This window comes from Loxodonta africana, chromosome 19 (assembly GCF_030014295.1).
Source record: "Loxodonta africana isolate mLoxAfr1 chromosome 19, mLoxAfr1.hap2, whole genome shotgun sequence".
NCBI lineage: Eukaryota > Metazoa > Chordata > Mammalia > Proboscidea > Elephantidae > Loxodonta > Loxodonta africana.
Window position 1 is genome coordinate 39,738,227 of NC_087360.1, and position 17,703 is coordinate 39,755,929.

The 17,703-nt window shown below is 45.3% G+C and overlaps 1 protein-coding gene across 13 annotated transcripts in view; it reads right to left on the reverse strand.

Annotated features, from left to right (window-relative positions):
• Positions 1-17,703, reverse strand: part of BLK (BLK proto-oncogene, Src family tyrosine kinase) — an 89,659-nt gene that overhangs the window by 9,624 nt on the left and 62,332 nt on the right. For 6 of the 13 annotated variants that reach the window (XM_003412346.3, XM_064272614.1, XM_023550954.2 and 3 more), the window contains 8 exons: positions 13,926-13,977; positions 11,867-11,960; positions 10,711-10,809; positions 9,535-9,638; positions 6,156-6,302; positions 5,584-5,736; positions 4,044-4,223; positions 2,768-2,844 (listed from right to left, as the gene is read on the reverse strand). In XM_003412346.3, coding sequence (XP_003412394.1) covers positions 2,768-2,844; positions 4,044-4,223; positions 5,584-5,736; positions 6,156-6,302; positions 9,535-9,638; positions 10,711-10,809; positions 11,867-11,960; positions 13,926-13,977 — 906 coding nt within the window. Of the gene's footprint in view, positions 1-2,767; positions 2,845-4,043; positions 4,224-5,583; positions 5,737-6,155; positions 6,303-9,534; positions 9,639-10,710; positions 10,810-11,866; positions 11,961-13,829; positions 13,978-17,703 lie in introns of those variants that run through there. The other 7 variants (XM_023550958.2, XM_023550957.2, XM_023550956.2 and 4 more) reach the window with 3 other exon arrangements.

Here is a 17,703-nt window from a genome sequence, read left to right on the forward strand (position 1 = left end):
GGAAGGAGACAGGAATGCAGGAGGGAAAGGAAAGAATTTCATCTCCTTGGAAAGTTGGAAGCACACTTCTTGGAACCAGGATTTGAAAACTCTGACCTCAAGCACATTGCTTGACCTCCCTGAGGGGTTACTGTCCTGATGTAGAACATGAGGGAAGCAGTCTTTAGGGCGTAGAGTTGAGGTGACGGTTGGATGAGATGACACGTGACAAAGAGCCCAGCCCGGCACCTGCCCCATGACAGGCACTCGGTGACCGTGAGCAGAATCTGAATAGAGTGAAAGATGTGGAGACCTGCTTCTGTTCCCTGGATCACCAACACTGCTCTTATGTTTCTTAGCCGAGGTACTTTATTCACTGCATTCCTAATGATGGATGAAGGAAATTAGGCAAAGAATAGAGCATCAATTTACCTCCACGGACCTTCAATAAGCCTGCATTGGAATTGATCCCACTTCTGGTTATGTTCCTAGTTGCATTGCTTTATTCATGCATCACTAAATTTATTAGCTACTTCATTCATTTATTTCTCCATTAAATTATGCAATCAATATCATTTATTAGTGAGGTGCTATGGGGAATATAAAGCTCTATAGTACTTATTCTGTTAATAAATATTTACTGAACAGTGACAGAAATTAAAAAAAAAGAAATTGAGTAGGGTCCAGATCTGCTTTCAAGGAGAAGAAAGTAATATGCACAAGGAGAATACTCAAGCTAAGTGCTCTGTATAAGTTTCCTGCCCAGGGAAAACTTAATAGAAATGACATCTGGCTTGGGTCATGAATGTTGATTAGGCCAGATGGAGAATAGAGTCAAGGCATGCTGGGCAGAGAGAACAGCCTAAGCAGAGGTTTAGGGGATGCAACGCATAGGGCATCGGGGAGCAGGGAACAATGCCATGGGACTGTAAAGTAGGACATATGGGGTTGTGGTTGGAGGGGCCTCCTGGGGCAGCCAGGGTGGCCTTGGAGAAAGGGCCTTGGGAGGCTTTGCATCTCATGCCGTAGAGTAGGAAAAAGAGCCTGGAAGGACTTTGAGCTGGTGTGTGTGTTTGGGGGGCGGGGAGTCTCTGCGTGGTGCAAATGATTAATGCACTCAGCTACTAACCAAAAGGTTGGAGGCTCGAGTCCACCCAGAGGTACCTCAGAAGAAAGGACTGACAATCTACTTCTGAAAAATCAGTCACTGAAAACCCTGTGGAGCACAGCTGTACTCTGACACACATGGAATCATTGCAACTGGTTCTGGTTGGTGGTGAGGCATTACCATGATCAGAATGTGGTTTGGAAGCTGTTCACTTGGGAGGCCCTGAGGTTCTAATTTTCTGGTTTCCTAACACCCAGACTCTTGACCACATCTAGGTACTAAACTCAGATGGCTTTTCATATCTCTTGCCTCTGGGTGACCCAAGATTTCCCAGGCATTGTAGTGGGGATTGAATAAGAGATAGGCAAGAATGACAGAAGGAAAAGAAAGGAAAAAGAAGCCTTATCACTGTCACATGGTTTGAAACCAGTTACCAGTGTTAATTTTCTGAAACCATCTTACCACCTGCTCAGCCCCCCTGCTTACCTCAGTGGAAAAAAGGCTTGGTGACATCAAGCATTGGTACTAATACCAGATAAAGCCAAATGAGGTGGGGAAGGGTGTGGGAGTGGGGCAGATTTCCTCGCCATAGCCGGATGTGTGTGCACGCGCACGTGTGTGTGTGTGTGTGTTGATGCATCTCTTAGGCTGACCGCAAACCAAAGTTTTCCTGCTGAGAGTCCCAGTATTAACAGACACACACACTCAGGGTCATCAGATGAGTTTTCTTGCCAGTTAGAACCCTCAGCTAAAATTTGCTCCTCTCCACTTTGAACTTAACTCATGACGCCTGGGAAGCCTTGCACGTGAACCCAAGGAACACACAGAGGATTAGTCCACGAGCTGAGAAGTTCTGATAATTGATATTCCCTGATGTTCAAAGAGGATTCTTTAGCTCCGAGAGAAGAAACAGTGTCCCTAGCACTTGTGTGTGGCTCATGCCTGCCCACCATGCTGGGGCCAAGTCCCAGGGCTGCAGCAGGACTTAAGGCTCCTGGGATCAATGTTTTCTGGATCACCTACTGCAGAAGGCATTTGTGGACACCATCTAAGAACCAAATGAGGTCACAACAAAACACATTTGCCTACTATGTTAAATGGAACTCTTGCTAACTTTCTGTGGCAAAGGAGACTGGGTATCCCACAATATCCGTGATCTCTTTCTTCCTTAGTCACATCTCATTCTATTATGGCTGCCCAGAATGAAGACTACATTTCATAGGCTCCCTTGCAGCTAGGTATGGCAACTTGAAGTGGTGGCAAGTGGGATGTAAGAGGAAGTATAGTGGGTAACTTTAAGGATATGTTTCTAAATGGAGGAAGGTGGACTTTCTTTCCCCTTACATCTTCTTGTTGGCTGCAAAGAGGCTATGAAGGTAAAGCTTAAGCTGCCGTCTTGGACAATAAGATGACCTGCCAAGATATTCAGCAGGGTGGAAGAAATCTGGGTCCCTGGGGCCTCCGCTGGGCAGAGCTGTGTACCTGCCCCGGACTGCCCACCTCAGGGTGTTTGTATACTTAAGCCATTATTAATTTGGGTTCTCTGTCCCTTGCAGCCCAAACTAAATCTAACTGGTACAATATCTAAATGGTTGATTATTTTGTTAAGCCACAGAGCACAGAGAAAAGGGCCTGGGGGTTCAGCTCTCTGGTTCTCTCTGCACTTGGTAGTTTACAAACCTGGGCCGACATGTCAATCAGTCTTGGGAGGGACAGTCTGCTACCTTCATCTGTCTTCAAGAAATCCAGAAGGCATCCTGAGAAGAGAGACGTTGCAACTCTACTTCTGCAAAATGATCCACCCCTGCTGTGCCAGCCTCTCCAGAAAGTAGGTGGTTGCTCTCTCAGATCGCTTGGTACACTGAGAAGGAACTTATCCATAGCTCCAGAGTGCCTTATACTTTATGAAGAGCCCAAACTCAATCCTTAGAGCACTCCAGGAGGCAGCTAATATGCTCCCGGCTACCCAGGGGGTGTTAGGTCTCAGCCAAGTTGTCTGAAGTTGTACAGCCAGAGGAGCTGGAAATAGAACCTACTGATCTGACCCTAAATTTGGTGCTCTTTCCTGACATGACTTTCCCATGTTAATACCTTACTTGCTCCCTTGATACTTTGTTGACAGAGGTGTTTCCCTTAGCAAGAAAACACCAGAATGGAGAATTGTCTCTTGGGGGTTGATACAAGGGACAAATGCAGCTTCTCCACAGCATTAAAGAACTAGGAAGGAAGCTTGCCTGAAGTGCTGCTAAGAGATGATCAAGGTGGCCATTGTGACCCCCAGCATAGTCTCCCACAGTGGCCACCTTTCCAGAAAATTTTAAGGAAATATAGTAGCATGGTTATGGCTATAAGGAAGCAGTGTGGAGTTAGGGCCATTAGAGAGGTGGGAAGGTCAAAGGTTGAGACCATAGTTAGGGGCTTATTTCCCCTCAACCTCTACCAAAGACACAAGCCTGATCCCGGGGTCACTACTCCCATGAGCACTTGGCTACACCACGACCTCAGAGGCCATCTAGCCCAATTTCTCTTTTCATGCATGTTGTAAAATGTTCACACAGTTGTAAAGGGTCCCGTGGCTCGTTAGTGGTAGAGCTGGAACTAGAACCCTATCTTCAGATGCCCAGCCTACTGCTCTTTTGACTTTGCAGTGCTCTGTCTTCCCCAGTAGGCATGAAATAAGGCTGGGCACGGAAGAGACACTCCAAAAATGTTGGTTGAACTATTCCTGAACTGAGGACAGAGCTCTATAAGAATTTACCCCTCTGTTTCTCTTCTTACTCCCATATACTTGCAACTCCCTAGATCTGCCCATGGCACAGCCATCCCCCTGGAGATCCTCTGGCCAGCCAAATCCACGGCAGCTGGATCATACTCAGACTTCTACTCCCCCAAGCTTGAACGCTTCCCCTTGCCTCCCAGCTTCAGTAAAGGAATAAACTCCTGTGGAGTGTACCACCTCTGGCCATGTACTCGGTCACTATGTAGATGGGCTCCTTGGTGACCACGGCGTAGAGACGGACCAGTCTCTCATGCTGGAGGGTTTTCATCATGTTGGCCTCACCCAGAAAGGCTTCAGGAGACATAGTTCCCTCCTTCAAGGTCTTGATGGCCACCTTCACATTGTTTTTGTAATAACCTAAGCCCAGGGGAGGAGAGAGAATTAGGAAGCCATTAAGAAGGCTGACAGGTTGCTCAGAGGCAATTCCTGTAACCAAAATCTACAGAAAAGCTTCCAGGTGCTGTCTCTATTCTATAGATCAGGAGACTGAAGCCAGAGAGGCCCACTACGGAAGTAGTCCTGGGTTGAATGTGCAGATTCTGAAGGCAGGGGTAGCGGCCAGGCTTACGCTGTGTGAGATACCAAAGCTGTTTCAGGCTTTCTTGATATATTGGTGCCTCAGGCAGTTGAGGAATTTACCTTGCCTTTTTACTTCTTTGTCCCCATATGCAGGGCCTGGGCTACATCCTTCATGTAGCCTTGCTCTTACCCCTTTCACTATCCCCTACGTAATGAATCTCTTCTATCTCATAATAGTTTGATTATGGAAAAAAGCATTACGGCCTGTGGTAACATTATGAAGGAGGCAGAGGTGGCTTGTGGGTCTCATTAACTTCTTTCTATGCCTCTGTGGCATTCCTTTCTGCTCCTTAAACTACTTATATCTCCACACTCCCTCCTCACCCCATTCGGGCCCCCATTCACACCCTCCCAGCCTTAGTCAAGTTGGGAAGATGAATACACTTCTACTTTCCCTTCTCGGGGTAGCTGAACTTTAACAGGGACCCAACACCCCGGATAAAGAGTGGAGCCCTTGCTAGAGGCATCTCAGGCCTTGGCCATGTGGTGCTTGAGGGTATGGGGAGGCATCAGGATCCTATCCTGAAATCATGCCCCAGAGACATGGACCATTCCAGGAATAAAACAAAGCAGAATGTTTTACGTTCTGATAGTGCCAATGGTCAGCAGGGGAGCAGTCATCAAATACAATTTAAATGTGAAAATGTGGGCACCTGGGAGTTAAGTGACTTGGCCAGAGGCACTAATTGGCCAGTGGTTGGCCTTGAACAGACGCTTGAACTCCTAGTTCACTGTTCTTCCCTGTATAACATTATTTACATATAGAAGAGCCACAGCTAAGAAAAGTTAGCAATACATTCAAGTTCACACACAAGTCAATGGCAAAGCTAGCACCGGGCAGAAAAGAACAAAGGGGGGAACTAATTTAGGGGCGGAGAGAGCTGCATTCTATTCCTACTCCACCACCATGACTATGGGATAAATTATAGCAACTGTGGGCAAGTCACTTCAATGTTCTCTGCCTTGATGACTTCATCAGTAAAATGGGTATCTGAGCCTCTGTCCTTTCTTCCTCACAAGTCTTTATGCAAAAAGTATGATGTACTGTGCAAATACCGGGACTTTTGCCTTCAGTTGCCCCTTCTATATTTAAGGACGTAGGGTAGGGAGAGAGGCTTCTGGCATGCCATATACTTACCCATCCAGACTTCTCCAAACTGCCCGGATCCGAGTTTTCTGACCAGTTTGAGAGACTGCCGGGGAATTTCCCATTCATCCTGGACCCAGGGCTTCTGAGGAGCCAGGCTCACACAGGGCAGCATCAGCCTCTGGCACAAACCATTCCCGTTCTCTGCATTAGGGAAAAAAGAGATGGGGCTGGAAGTTACCAGAGCAGCCAAAGATGCACACCTCTCCTAGTCATGTTGCCACTATCATCTCCCCTAGCCCCACCTGTCAGCACACACACATTCAGCTCTTTTCATTAGTTTTGCATAAAGCAGTGCATCTATCAATGACTTGCTCTCTCTAAGGACATTTAGATGTAAAATACTTGTCACTTTCCATGTGGTCGCATGTTGAGCTGTTAGATGGGATCACCAACATTGAATCATTATTCTGAGAGTTGCCAACTGCCTTAGGTCCAGCTTTGGGATAATCCTCCCTCCTTATGTGGCACAAATGATTCACATAATCTTGGGATCTTAGCGAGAGATAAAAGGGGTCCCTTGTCACAACCCTCCCTCTGCCACTTGGGATGCCTGCTCTTACTAGAATAGTGCTGCACCAGGTCTTGGAGCGAGGGAAAAGTAATGCTGGGAGAGATGTAATAGCCTCCTTCATCCAGCACTCGGATCTTATAGTGTTTGATCACCTCCCCCTGGGTGGTTACATCCTTCACAGACAGGGAAAAGGCACCTAGAGGGTTAATAAAACACACCCATAAGAAAAGTAAGATGAACTATTAGGATTGGTATTTGGGCTTCATTTCAATTCACTGAAAAAAGTTCCTCAAATTCTACTTTCCATTTTGGCCACTACCATTGTAAGTTTCCTCACCTGACTTCAGCCCTCCTGGAAGTCTTCCCTGTCATCTTCACCTGACCCTGTCCTTGATATTGCCCCCAAAGCTTGCAAAACTCAGGTATGGAATCACAGAACTCCGGAGCAGGTGGGACAGCCTCTTAGTAATCACACAGGCCCTCCACTGGGGCACCTGGTCTCTCTGGACCCCTTTGCCACAAAATATTGAGAAATGTAGGGTCATTGTAGGGCCTAGAAGTTTAATTTATTTATTTTTGGGCTATACTCCCACATACAGTAGCAAATCACAACCTCAAGCACCCACGTCCTTGGAAGAAAGTATAATAAATGGTTTCCAGTATATCTGCTCATATTCTTTTGCTGCTTGTCCATTTATATTGTCATCTATGCTAATGTTTGCCTGGAGACAAGTGGTAGGAGAAGCCAAGGGTTGAGAACTAGGTGGCAAATTTTCATATTGAGAAACTTCTTTCATTATCTTGATGTTTTTATAAAATGCCTCTGTGCAGCTCTCTGGGTACCATGGATGCACTTCAAACTCTAATTTGAGAGATGAGGAAGCTGAGGCCTAGAAGGATGATGTTGCTTGCCAAAGGTTACTCTGCTAGTCAGTGGCAGGTTTGGGGACTGAGCTGAGGGCTCCCAGGTCCTTTCCTTGAGGATGAGCCTACCATGATCAATTCCACACTTTCCCACCAGGACTCAGGCTTGGACATCTCTTTTTCTGGGGTGTGGACACTCCATTTTGTTCTGTTGGTCTTAAGCCATCTTTCCTCTCCTGTCAGAACCACCACCCCTATTCAGACCCTTCTCCTGTCCTGTTTCTCTTAGCCAATGTGTCTTTCTCATCACCTACATGCAAAAGAGAATGATGAGAGGCTGTCCGCTCAGTCAGTGAACCTTGCTGCTGCCACAGTCAATCCACATCCCTGGCCCCAGTCCAAATGCTGCAAACTATTCCCTCCCAAACCCCCTACCACCCCAGGTTGGTGCAATTGTGCCCTCCAGCCTATAAGGAACAAAAGAGCTTGGCTGTGGTGAGTTCCTTCATCCGTACCACTGTAGTGAGCAAAAGAACTTCTCTTCCCATTTCATAGGCTGCAAACTGAGCGAAGTGCCCAGCAATAAGCCAAGAAAACTTGGCTGGCCTCCACATAGTCATATTTTCTGTGAAGCTGCTGAAGCTTATAATTTAGGGTCCCTCACTTGCCTGGGCTCTTCTAAGATCTTATCTCTCATATTTGTTCCTACAGTTTTGTATTGCTCTTAAAGAGGGCCTCCAGAACCTCAGGTTCACAAAACCTGGATCCACCTGCCTCCATGGTCCATCTGGGCTGCGCTGTGCATACAGGGCTTGGCTCTCAGAAATTACGAGTTCTTAACATGGAAAGGACCACCTGCCTTTAGGTTGGTAAACTAGTTTGAGCTTCATGTGCAGTTGCCATACATCAACTGTGACTCATGGTGACCCCATGTATGTCAGAGTAGAACTGTGCTCCATAGGGTTTTCAATAGCTAATTTTTAAGAAGTAGATGTCTTAATCATCTAGTGCTGCTGTAACAGAAATACCACAAGTGGATGGCTTCCAAAAAGAGAAATTTATTCCCTCACAGTCTAGTAGGCTACAAGTCCAAATTCAGGGCATCAGCTCCAGGGGAAGGCTTTCTCTTCTCTGTTGGCTCTGGAGGAAGCCCCTTGTCATCAATCTTCCCCTGGTTTAGGAGCTTTTCAGTGCAGTGGCCCCAGGTCCAAAGGACGCGTGGTTCTGTCTCTACTTTCTTGGTAGTATGAGGTCCCCGTGTCTCTCTGCTTACTTCTCTCTTGTATATCTCAAAAGAGATTGGCTTAAGACACCATGTGATCTTGTAGGTCTCATCAACATAACTGCTGCTTTTCCATCTCATTAACAAAATGGTGGAGGAAAGGGGCCCTCAGACCTCCATGTGGGGGAGGAAGGGGCTCTTTAAGAGTTGGCCCATCTCTTCCTATCTTCTTACCCCAGGGAGCTAGCCCAAGCTGAGAATTGGCCAGATGGAGCCAGGGTTGCAAGGCTGTTCAAGCAACATCACCCCTCACGCACATGCACATGCATACACATACATGTATGCGCACACACGCGCACGCACACACGCACACACACACACTCTCCTCAGCACTCCAAAACAAGACCTCTCAGTGTGCATCTCTAAGCTACAGCCAGTGGGTACAAGAGAGGGCCAGGAAGCGACACAGTAAAGGGAAGGAATGCTGCTCTCGGAAGCAGGGGTAGCAGGTTCATACACTGACACTTTGAGCTCCGATATTTACTCACTGTTGGCCTTGGGTGAGCTATTTCCTCTCTCTGGGTCTCAGTTTCCTCATCTTTCACATGGGGGTGTTGGCCTAGTATTTCAGAGGTCTAAATCTTAAATCTAGTGCAAATGTGTACCAAAAGGCATACATAATAAGGTTCATATAGCAGTGTGTTTATAGTCTTAAATGGAAATAATCCAAGGTCTGTCAGCAGTAGAATGGATACATAAATTATGGAATATTTACACACTGGATTCTATATAGCAAGGAAAGTGAACAGACTAATAACATACTCAACAACATACGATTGTCACAATGTTGAATAAAAGAAGACACGCAAAAATAAAAACAGTATGACTCCATTTGCATAAAGCTAAAAAACAGAAAAAACACAACTGGGCTGTCCAGGCAGGGTCTATATTGAGAGACAGGCTTGGGGCCCAGAAGCTTTGAGGTTCTCTGGGCTGGTGTTCCCTCCATGGAAGTAGGGCCTCTGGTGTGGAATTACTGGGGGCAGTGGCGTAGCAAGGGGGGGCACACTATCCCCTGGGCACAAGTCCAAGGGAGCACCAGATGAGACACAGAATGACGTTCCAGGGTGCCACAAATGTGAAAGATGTCTGACTGAGACAGCAAACAAGAGGGAGAAGGCGTTTCTGCTGACTCTTCACCTTTACTGCTATCAACACCTATTCATCTTGAAATTGAGGGGGGGTGCAATTTAGAGATTGCCCCTGGGTGCTCATCACCCTCACTAAACTCTCCTGCCTGGGAGACACACAGAGAAGAGGGTGTGTGGGCTACCATGCTTACCTTTATTTGTTTCATTCTCTCTAATAAGGAAAGAGCCAACCTTATTGATTGGAGCCAGAAGCTGCCTCTCAGCATCTTTCCGGCTAATTGATCTAAAGAACCACCTGGAAAAAGGAAAAGGCAGGTAAACCTCAAATAGTGGCTGTGCTTCTTGGAATACTCTTATCCAAACCTCCCTCCTAAGCAATGCCTCTTTCACCAAGAAATCAAATATCTTAGTAAATTAAATGCCCCTCTGGTCCCTGTACCCCCTTCCATTTTTCTACCAGCATGTGGATTTACTGTTTTCTTTAAAAGAAAATGAGAACATTATTTGGGTGACTTTTGTTAATTTTGCTTTGGAAAAATGCACCTGAACACCTTCCCCACAAGGTACTCATTGTTGCCTCCTTAGGCTTGAATCTCTGAAACAAACTGCCAGAGACTCTCAGAGTAGGGGTTGCCACTATGTTCCCCACTTAGGATGCCCAGGCTGCACATGATTCTTCAGTATAGCAGTGCCACATTGTCCTGTACACTGTCCCAGACTCACATGGAAATGCTCACACTGGGGCACCAGGCAGGGCTGGGTGTGGGCAGACAAGAAACCCTCCCACAGCAGACATCACTGGAGGCCTTGGAAGACTGTTTGGTGATCACACCACCCACTGTTGGCTCTCAAGCCATCCTGACACATGGGAAAAGTCCCTGGGTGGTGCCAACAGTTAACATACTCAGCTTCTAACAAAAAGGTTGGAGGTTCAAGTTCATCCAGAGGCACCTTGAAAGAAAGTCCTGGTGTTCTACTTCTGAAAAATCAACCATTGAAAACCTCGGGGCACAGTTCTACTCAGACAGAGATGGGGTTGGCATGAGTCAGAGTCAACTCAATGGCAACTGGTTAACCCAAGGAAAGAGCAGTTCTCATTTTACAGATGGTAAGAGTGAGGTGCAGAGGAGGGAAGGAACTCCTTCAGTATCACACAGTGATTCAAACTCAGGAGTGTTGTTATCTGGGACCAGTAAATAATCCTTTGCCAGCAGTTTCAGTTCCCTGCCTTTTTTCTGCTCCCTCCCTCCTGGGTTCACAAGGGTTCACTTTTTAGCCCACTATTGATTCCACCTAAGAGTAACCTTCAGAGCAAAAGCAGTGATTACTACTTCTGCTTAGAAGGAGACTCAAGCTTGTCTACCTACTTTTCCACTTCCAGGGTCTCTACTCGGGCAACAAAGTTACTGGGCACATAGCCTTCTCTTCCAGTGATGAGTGATTTGGCCAACCACCAGTCTCCAGTTCTAAGAGGGAGAAGGGAGAAAACAGAAATAGGATAATGGCTCACATGGGCCTTTCCATGGGACAACTCACAGTCCTTCACAGTATGACTTCATCTCTGGGAGGCAGAGAATTCATGAAAATAGACAGTCTGGCAGATAAGATGTAACTTATCCAAATTGCTCACTGATGCGGTGGCTGTCTGGGTTATTTCTACTTTAGTGAGCACCCACAGACTAAAGGTACTCCTGGTCCAGGGCAGGAAGGGGGATGATGCAGTCTCTAGAGGGAAGAGTTTACCCAGACAGTCTGACAAACCCAAGAGGCACCTGTCTTCTAGTGAGTAGGCTTTCCTCTTGATAAAGGGGACAAAATTACAGATACTGTTTAGAATTTAGTGAGTGTGTTGGGACTGGCCTGGGAAAGACAAAAACAGGAGGAACTGGGCAGCTCATGTGTGGTCTAGAGGTTGGAGCTTTAATGCTCTTGGCCCAACACCACTGCACGACTTCAAAAACAAAATCAACCCCTCAGTGCTCTAAGGACAAATCCAGCATTTGGAAGGCAGCAGACTTTGGTGGAATTTCTGAGAAGGAACACTAGAAATAAGCTAAAGCTGATTTCACATGTGGAATCCTGTGTGAGACTTCTGTCCAGCAAGAGAGACAAAGATGGACATGACTGATTCAAATACAAGACTCTAATGGAGCAGCAAGCAAGTGCTGTAGGGGCAGATATGGGAGGCTTACACTGCCTGAGGGGTCAGGAAGGCTGCATGGAGGAGGTGACATTTGAGGTGGGTTTTGAAGGATAAGTAGGATTTTAACAGCAAAGCAGAGGATAGCAAACGGAAACTACCTCAGCAAAAGACTTTGGACAATATATGGAAGGAATACAATTAGGCCAAGTTGAAGAAAATGCTGGCCGATTGGGCTAGGGAACAGGACAATGAAGAGGATATTCTGGAGACAGCCATGGAGGGAGGGTGGGGTAAGGTGAGGTAGATGGATGGGTGGAAGTACTGCTGGGATGAACAGCTACAGAGGCCTCTGACTAAGGGGTGACATTAAGGAAACTTACTCCTTCAAGATCTGCAGCTTCTCTCCCTTCAGCATCTGTAGGTCCTGGTCATCCACTGCGTTGTAATCATACAAAGCCACCACAAAATGCTCCTCTAGAATGCACAAGGAAAAGATGGCCACCACTTGAGCCTACTGAAGTGATGGCAGGAGTGGGATAAGTTTCTTTTCTGAGCCATCTTCTGGCTACTAGGAGAGTTAGGAACTAGCAGGGACAGAAGGGTAGCATGGTGCACCTTCTCACTCACCAATGCTGTATAGGAAATTCCTGTCAGGAAGACTGACCTCCTGACCTTGCTGTCTGCCACTCAGAGCCAACCCTGTCTTTCCTTCTGGACCCCACTTAAAAGCCCTGAGCACTGGACAGGGCTGTTGTGTACGGGAGTCAATAATCAGAAGATCTAGAAAGATCGGCAGCACTACACAGGTGTTGCTAGGCATCTGATGGCTGCAGACTTAAGTTTGGGGAAGCAGTGTTGGCTTATTCCTCATCCTGCCCTTTCCCTTCACCCTATCTCTGAGGCAAGTGAGCTTCTCCTTTTCTTTCCCTTCCCTATCTGCCCTATTTACTTCTCTCCCAAGGGACAGTAGTCCTGTAATTTGACAGCTTTAGTCCTAACCTTTCCATACAGTTGGAGTTGGAGTGCTTTTGACTGGCAGCACCTCTGGGCCTGTCTGGCCCTCTGACTTGCTGGTGGTGCCCTGGAATAGGTGGGTGAGGGCTCAGGAAATTGGCAAGTAGTCTTTCAAATGACCACTGCTAACAGGAGCGGGGGCTTTTCTGCACAGCTCTGCGGACCCAAAGGACACCACTTAACTTCTCTAGGAGAATATGGCCAGTGGTATAATCTTGGGCTAATCACCTCACCTCTGTGTGAAATAGGGGGTTGGAATAGATGATGGTGGTCCCTCTGGTTCTAATATTCAAGTTCTTGCTCCAAATGAAATTAGTTTATTTTCTTGCCCTGGGCTTCTTTGCTGGAGATGTAAACCAAGACCCTTGATGGAAGTTAATGGTGATCACCAGCAGAACAAGGAAAACCACGTGAAGTCACTAACTGGCCACAGCTCTTTGCTCATGAGTTCCCTAGCCTCTGAGCTCTTTCAGGGGAGGACTCATATCTTACTCATTTTTACTCCTTCCTCAGTCCTTGAGCAGAGCCAGGCAAATAGTAGTGCTCCATGTGTGCTGTGTGAACGAATTAATGAATGAGGCCCTGATTGTTGAAGACCGACCCTTCCAGTTGCTATGTATAAGCTGGGTCATGAGAAAGCTGGGGGATTAAAAGGTTGGGATCATGCTCTCTTGTAAGCTAATGCTGAACATCAGGTGAGTGGCCTCTAAGTGGGCTGAGTCTCAGCTGATGCATTGATCCCCTGGGTCAGGAAAAGTGAAGACATTCATTGGGTCACCATCAGATTAGAAGCTGGATACTGGGGTTGATGGGAGGGTGGTGTGGGTGGTTAGAGGGTTGGCAGGTAACCTTTTGAAAGTGGGCTGGGAAAGTGTTGGGAAACAAGATGGTACCCTCTACATGGAACAAACTTAGGGCTAGGAGGTAATGACACATAGCAATTCGTTCTACCCTTTTGAGGTCAGGAGTTAGAATTTTTAAAGCTTGGGTTTGATAATGATGTTTATATTTCCTATAACTCTTTACTTTTTGTTCTCTTTTATAGTTGTAAAGTCTTTTTTCTTTTTTTAATCCTATCTAGAAAATTGAGCTTGGAGGACAAGCACAGGAGGACCTCAAGGGGGCAGGTGAAGCCAGGCATAGAGCTAAGCCACTTCCCAGATTCCCCCCACCTAATCTTCACTTCTCTGACCACGGAGGGCCTTTTCCTTGTTTTATCTGGGAAGGCTGGAGGACCTCAAGGGGCAGGTGGAGCCAGGGATAGAGATGAGCCACTTCCCAGACTCCCCCCACCCAATCTTCACTTCTCTGACCACGGAGGGCCTTTACCTTGTTTTATTTGGGAAGGCTGCTCTGACTCCACAAAGCATGGTCTGGGAGAGAGTGCGTATTGAGCCACAGCTTTTCAAACCACCCCTTTCTTACCTCGGTCCAGGTGCTTGTCTGCAGGTGGAGAAGCAAGATGATTAAAGACGACCTTGAGCAGAAACACTCTATGTTAGTCCAACACCCTGCATACTGGGCAAGGCCAAGTAAAATGAACCTGTTGAGCATGTCACCTAGATTCCTCTCGGGATCTTCTGTGTCCGACAAAGGCAGCCACATTTGGTATTTGCACAGGTAAATTCTACACATACCACAGCAATTCCCCAGGGTCTCAATGCCGCCCTCATACCCCTCCCTGCCCAGACCATACACCATCTCTGCACTGACCATAAGCATGATTAGAAGAAGAAGATGTGGGGTGCCCCAACTTGCAAGAATGCTGGAAGCTGTTTGATAAGAGACAGTTGTGAAGTGGGGTGGAAAGCCCACGTTATAGATTAAAATCTAGATCTACCATCAAAAGGTAAAGTTGCAAAAGGGAATTTATTGGTGTGGGAAAATTTTTAAAAAAGAATGTTTCCCTAAAACTGAAGAAATATATTCCTAGGAATATAACATGTAGAGAAACTTTTGCATAGGTATACAAGAAGATATATACAAGAATGCACCTTGTTTTAATAACACATAAAAATATTTAAAAGATGGGGAGGCAGGACCAAGATGACACTTCCAGTGATCCCTCTTACAACAAAGACCTGAAAAACAAGTAAAATGATTATATTTATTACAAGCTAGGAGTCCTGAACATCAAAGGCAAAGTTAGAAAACAGACTAAGTGGCAGGTAGGGAGAGATGGTTCAGAAGCAGAGAGGAGTTACTGAACCTGAATCACCAGGAGCCCTCAGGCACCATTCCCTGAAGCAAACACGGCAGGGCTGGTGGTGGCATTCTGGACGCAGTTTCCTCAGGGAGAGACAGCCAGTTGCACAGCCTAATCACACCTCCAGAACCAAGTAAAAACGGCACTCTCGGCAGAAGCTAAGTACTTGTGTATATTTTACTGGACCCCCAGCCCCCAAACCAGCTTCAGTGGCTGTGGATTTCCCTGGGCCTGAGATAGGTCCTGCTGAGTATCCTGAGCCATTTCCAGCCTTGCAGAAGGAATAAATTCACAACTGGGGGAAAATATAATCTGCCAGCTCCACTAAGCTGGGGAGCTCAGGACAGAAGCGGCTCCCGTCCAGGCATAAATGGTCCATGGACTTTCAATGCCTTTCCCCCCTGCATGGACGTGTCTAAGCCTATTTCAGGAGAATAGGCCCTTGTTGGCAGACTGCAACTGTTTCAGCTGTGAGGTGGAAAGGTGGGTGTTTGAAGTTTGACACTGCTTTGCCTATTAAACAGGGTCCTCACCCACCCACATCAGGGGCCTAAGGACTGGTGGCTCCACCCATGTCACCTAGCCACCCACAACAGAGGTCCAAGGATAGCTGGTACCTCCCAGTACTTACAACTAAAAGCATTGTGTGCCCATGTTCCATCTGCAGAACCTACTTATCTGTGCTCTGTAGGGAACAGGGACTTGCTTTCCTCACAGATACTCAGGGAATGGTTGTCAGCCCCCTGCCTTGTTAAGAGCATGATCCCCTGCAGCAAGCAGGTACCTGTACCTACACAAATCACCCCAGTCCCTCTAAGACAGTAGGACAGAGCCTGTACCACACACTTGATGATCAGCTACCTGGACACCTGAGCTGAATCCACACAAGAAAAGTCAATGAACTCATAAGCTCATACACCTGACAACAGCTCTAGCTGTCTGGTGACAGGATGTTAGAGCTCCAAAGGCAAAAATAATCAAGCTTGCTCACTCAAGCAACCCACCTGGGCATATCAAAACAAAACAAAGCAAGAAGCTAGGATACAGTAAGCAAACATAAAATAAACTAATACAATAACTTATAGATGGCACAGAGACAACAGTTAATATCAACTCACATAAAGAAGCAGACCATGATGGTGTCAACAAACTCTCAGAACAAAGAATCAAGGAATCTTCTGGGTGAAGACGCTTTTCTGGAATTATCAGATGTAGAATACAAAAGATTAATAACAGAACTCTTCAAGACATCAGGAAGGAGATCAGAAAGAAGATCAGGCAAAACACAGAACAACCAAAGGAACACACAGATAAAGTAGTTGAAGAAATTAAAAAGGTTATTCAAAAATATAATGAAAAACTTAATAAGCTCTGAGAATCCATAGAAAGACAGCAAACAGAAATTCAGAAGATTAACAATAAAATCACAGAATTAGACAACTCAATAGAAACTCAGTAGAACTGAGCAAGTCGAAGGCAGAATTAGTGAGACTGAAAATAAAACACTTGGCATCAATATATTCAAAGAAAAATCAGATAAAAGGATTAAAAAAAAGAAGAAACCCTAAGAATCATGTGGGACTCTATCAAGAGAAATAACCTATGAGTAATTGGAGTAGCAGAACACGGAGGGATAACAGAAAATACAGAGAGAATTGTTGAAGATTTGTGGGCAGAAAACTTCCCTGATATTGTGAAAGATGAGAAGATATCTATCCAAGATGCTCATTGAACTCCACATAAGGTAGATCTCAAAAGAAAGTCACCAAGACATAATCAAACTTGCCAAAACCAAAGATAAAGAGAGAATTTTAAGAGCAGTTAGGGATAAACCACAAAAGTCACCTACAAAGGAGAGTCATAAGAATAAGCTCTGACTACTCAGCAGAAACCATGCAGGCAAGAAGGCAATGGGATGACTTCTATAAAGCATTGAAGGAAAAAAAAATACCAGCCAAGAATCATATATCCAGCAAAACTGTCTCTCAAATATGAAGGTGAAATTAGGACATTTCCAGATAAACAGAAGTTTAGGAAATTCGTAAAAACCAAACCAAAACTACAAGAACTACTAAAGGAAATTCTCTGGTTAGAAAATCAATAATATCAGATATGAACCCAAGACTAGAACACAGGACAGAGCAACCAGATGTCAACCCAGATAGGGAAATCACAAAAATAAATCAAGATAAAAAAAAAAACACTCAAAACCGGTAAACAGCAATGTCATTATGTAAAAGAAGACAACACTAAAACAATAAAAAGGGACTTAGAAATGTAGTCATAGGTGTTTCATATGGAGAAGGAGACAAGGTGATATAAAGAAATACAAGCTAGGTTTAAACTTAGAAAAATAGAGTAAATATTAAAGTAACCACAAAGGAGACTAACACCCCTACTCACCAAAATAAAATACAAAAAAAAAAGACCCTGCAGAAACAAAATCAACAACAACAAATAAGAGGAAAAAAAAATATATATATTTTTTATATAAACTACTCAGCACAAAAAATTAAGTGGAAAAAAGAAACCATCAACAACGCACAAAAAAAGACATCAAAATGACAGCACTAAACTCATACCTATCTATACTCACACTGCATGTAAAAGAACTAAATGCACAAATAAAGAGACAGAAAATAGCAGAATGGATTAAAAAAACAAGATCCCTCTATATGCTGCCTGAAAGAGACACACCTTAGACTTAGAGACACAAACAAACTAAAACTCAAAGGATGGAAAAAAATATATTAAGCAAACAACAATCAAAAAAGAGCAGGAGTGGCAATATTAATTTCTAACTAAATGGACTTTAAAGTGAAATCCACCACAAAGGGCAAGGAAGAATAGTATGTAATGATTAAAGGGACAATGTACCAGGAGGATATAACCATCCTAAATATTTACACACCCAATGACAGAGCTGAAAGATACATAAAACATACTCTAACAGCATTGAAAATTGAGATAGACAGCTCCACAATTATATCAGGAGAC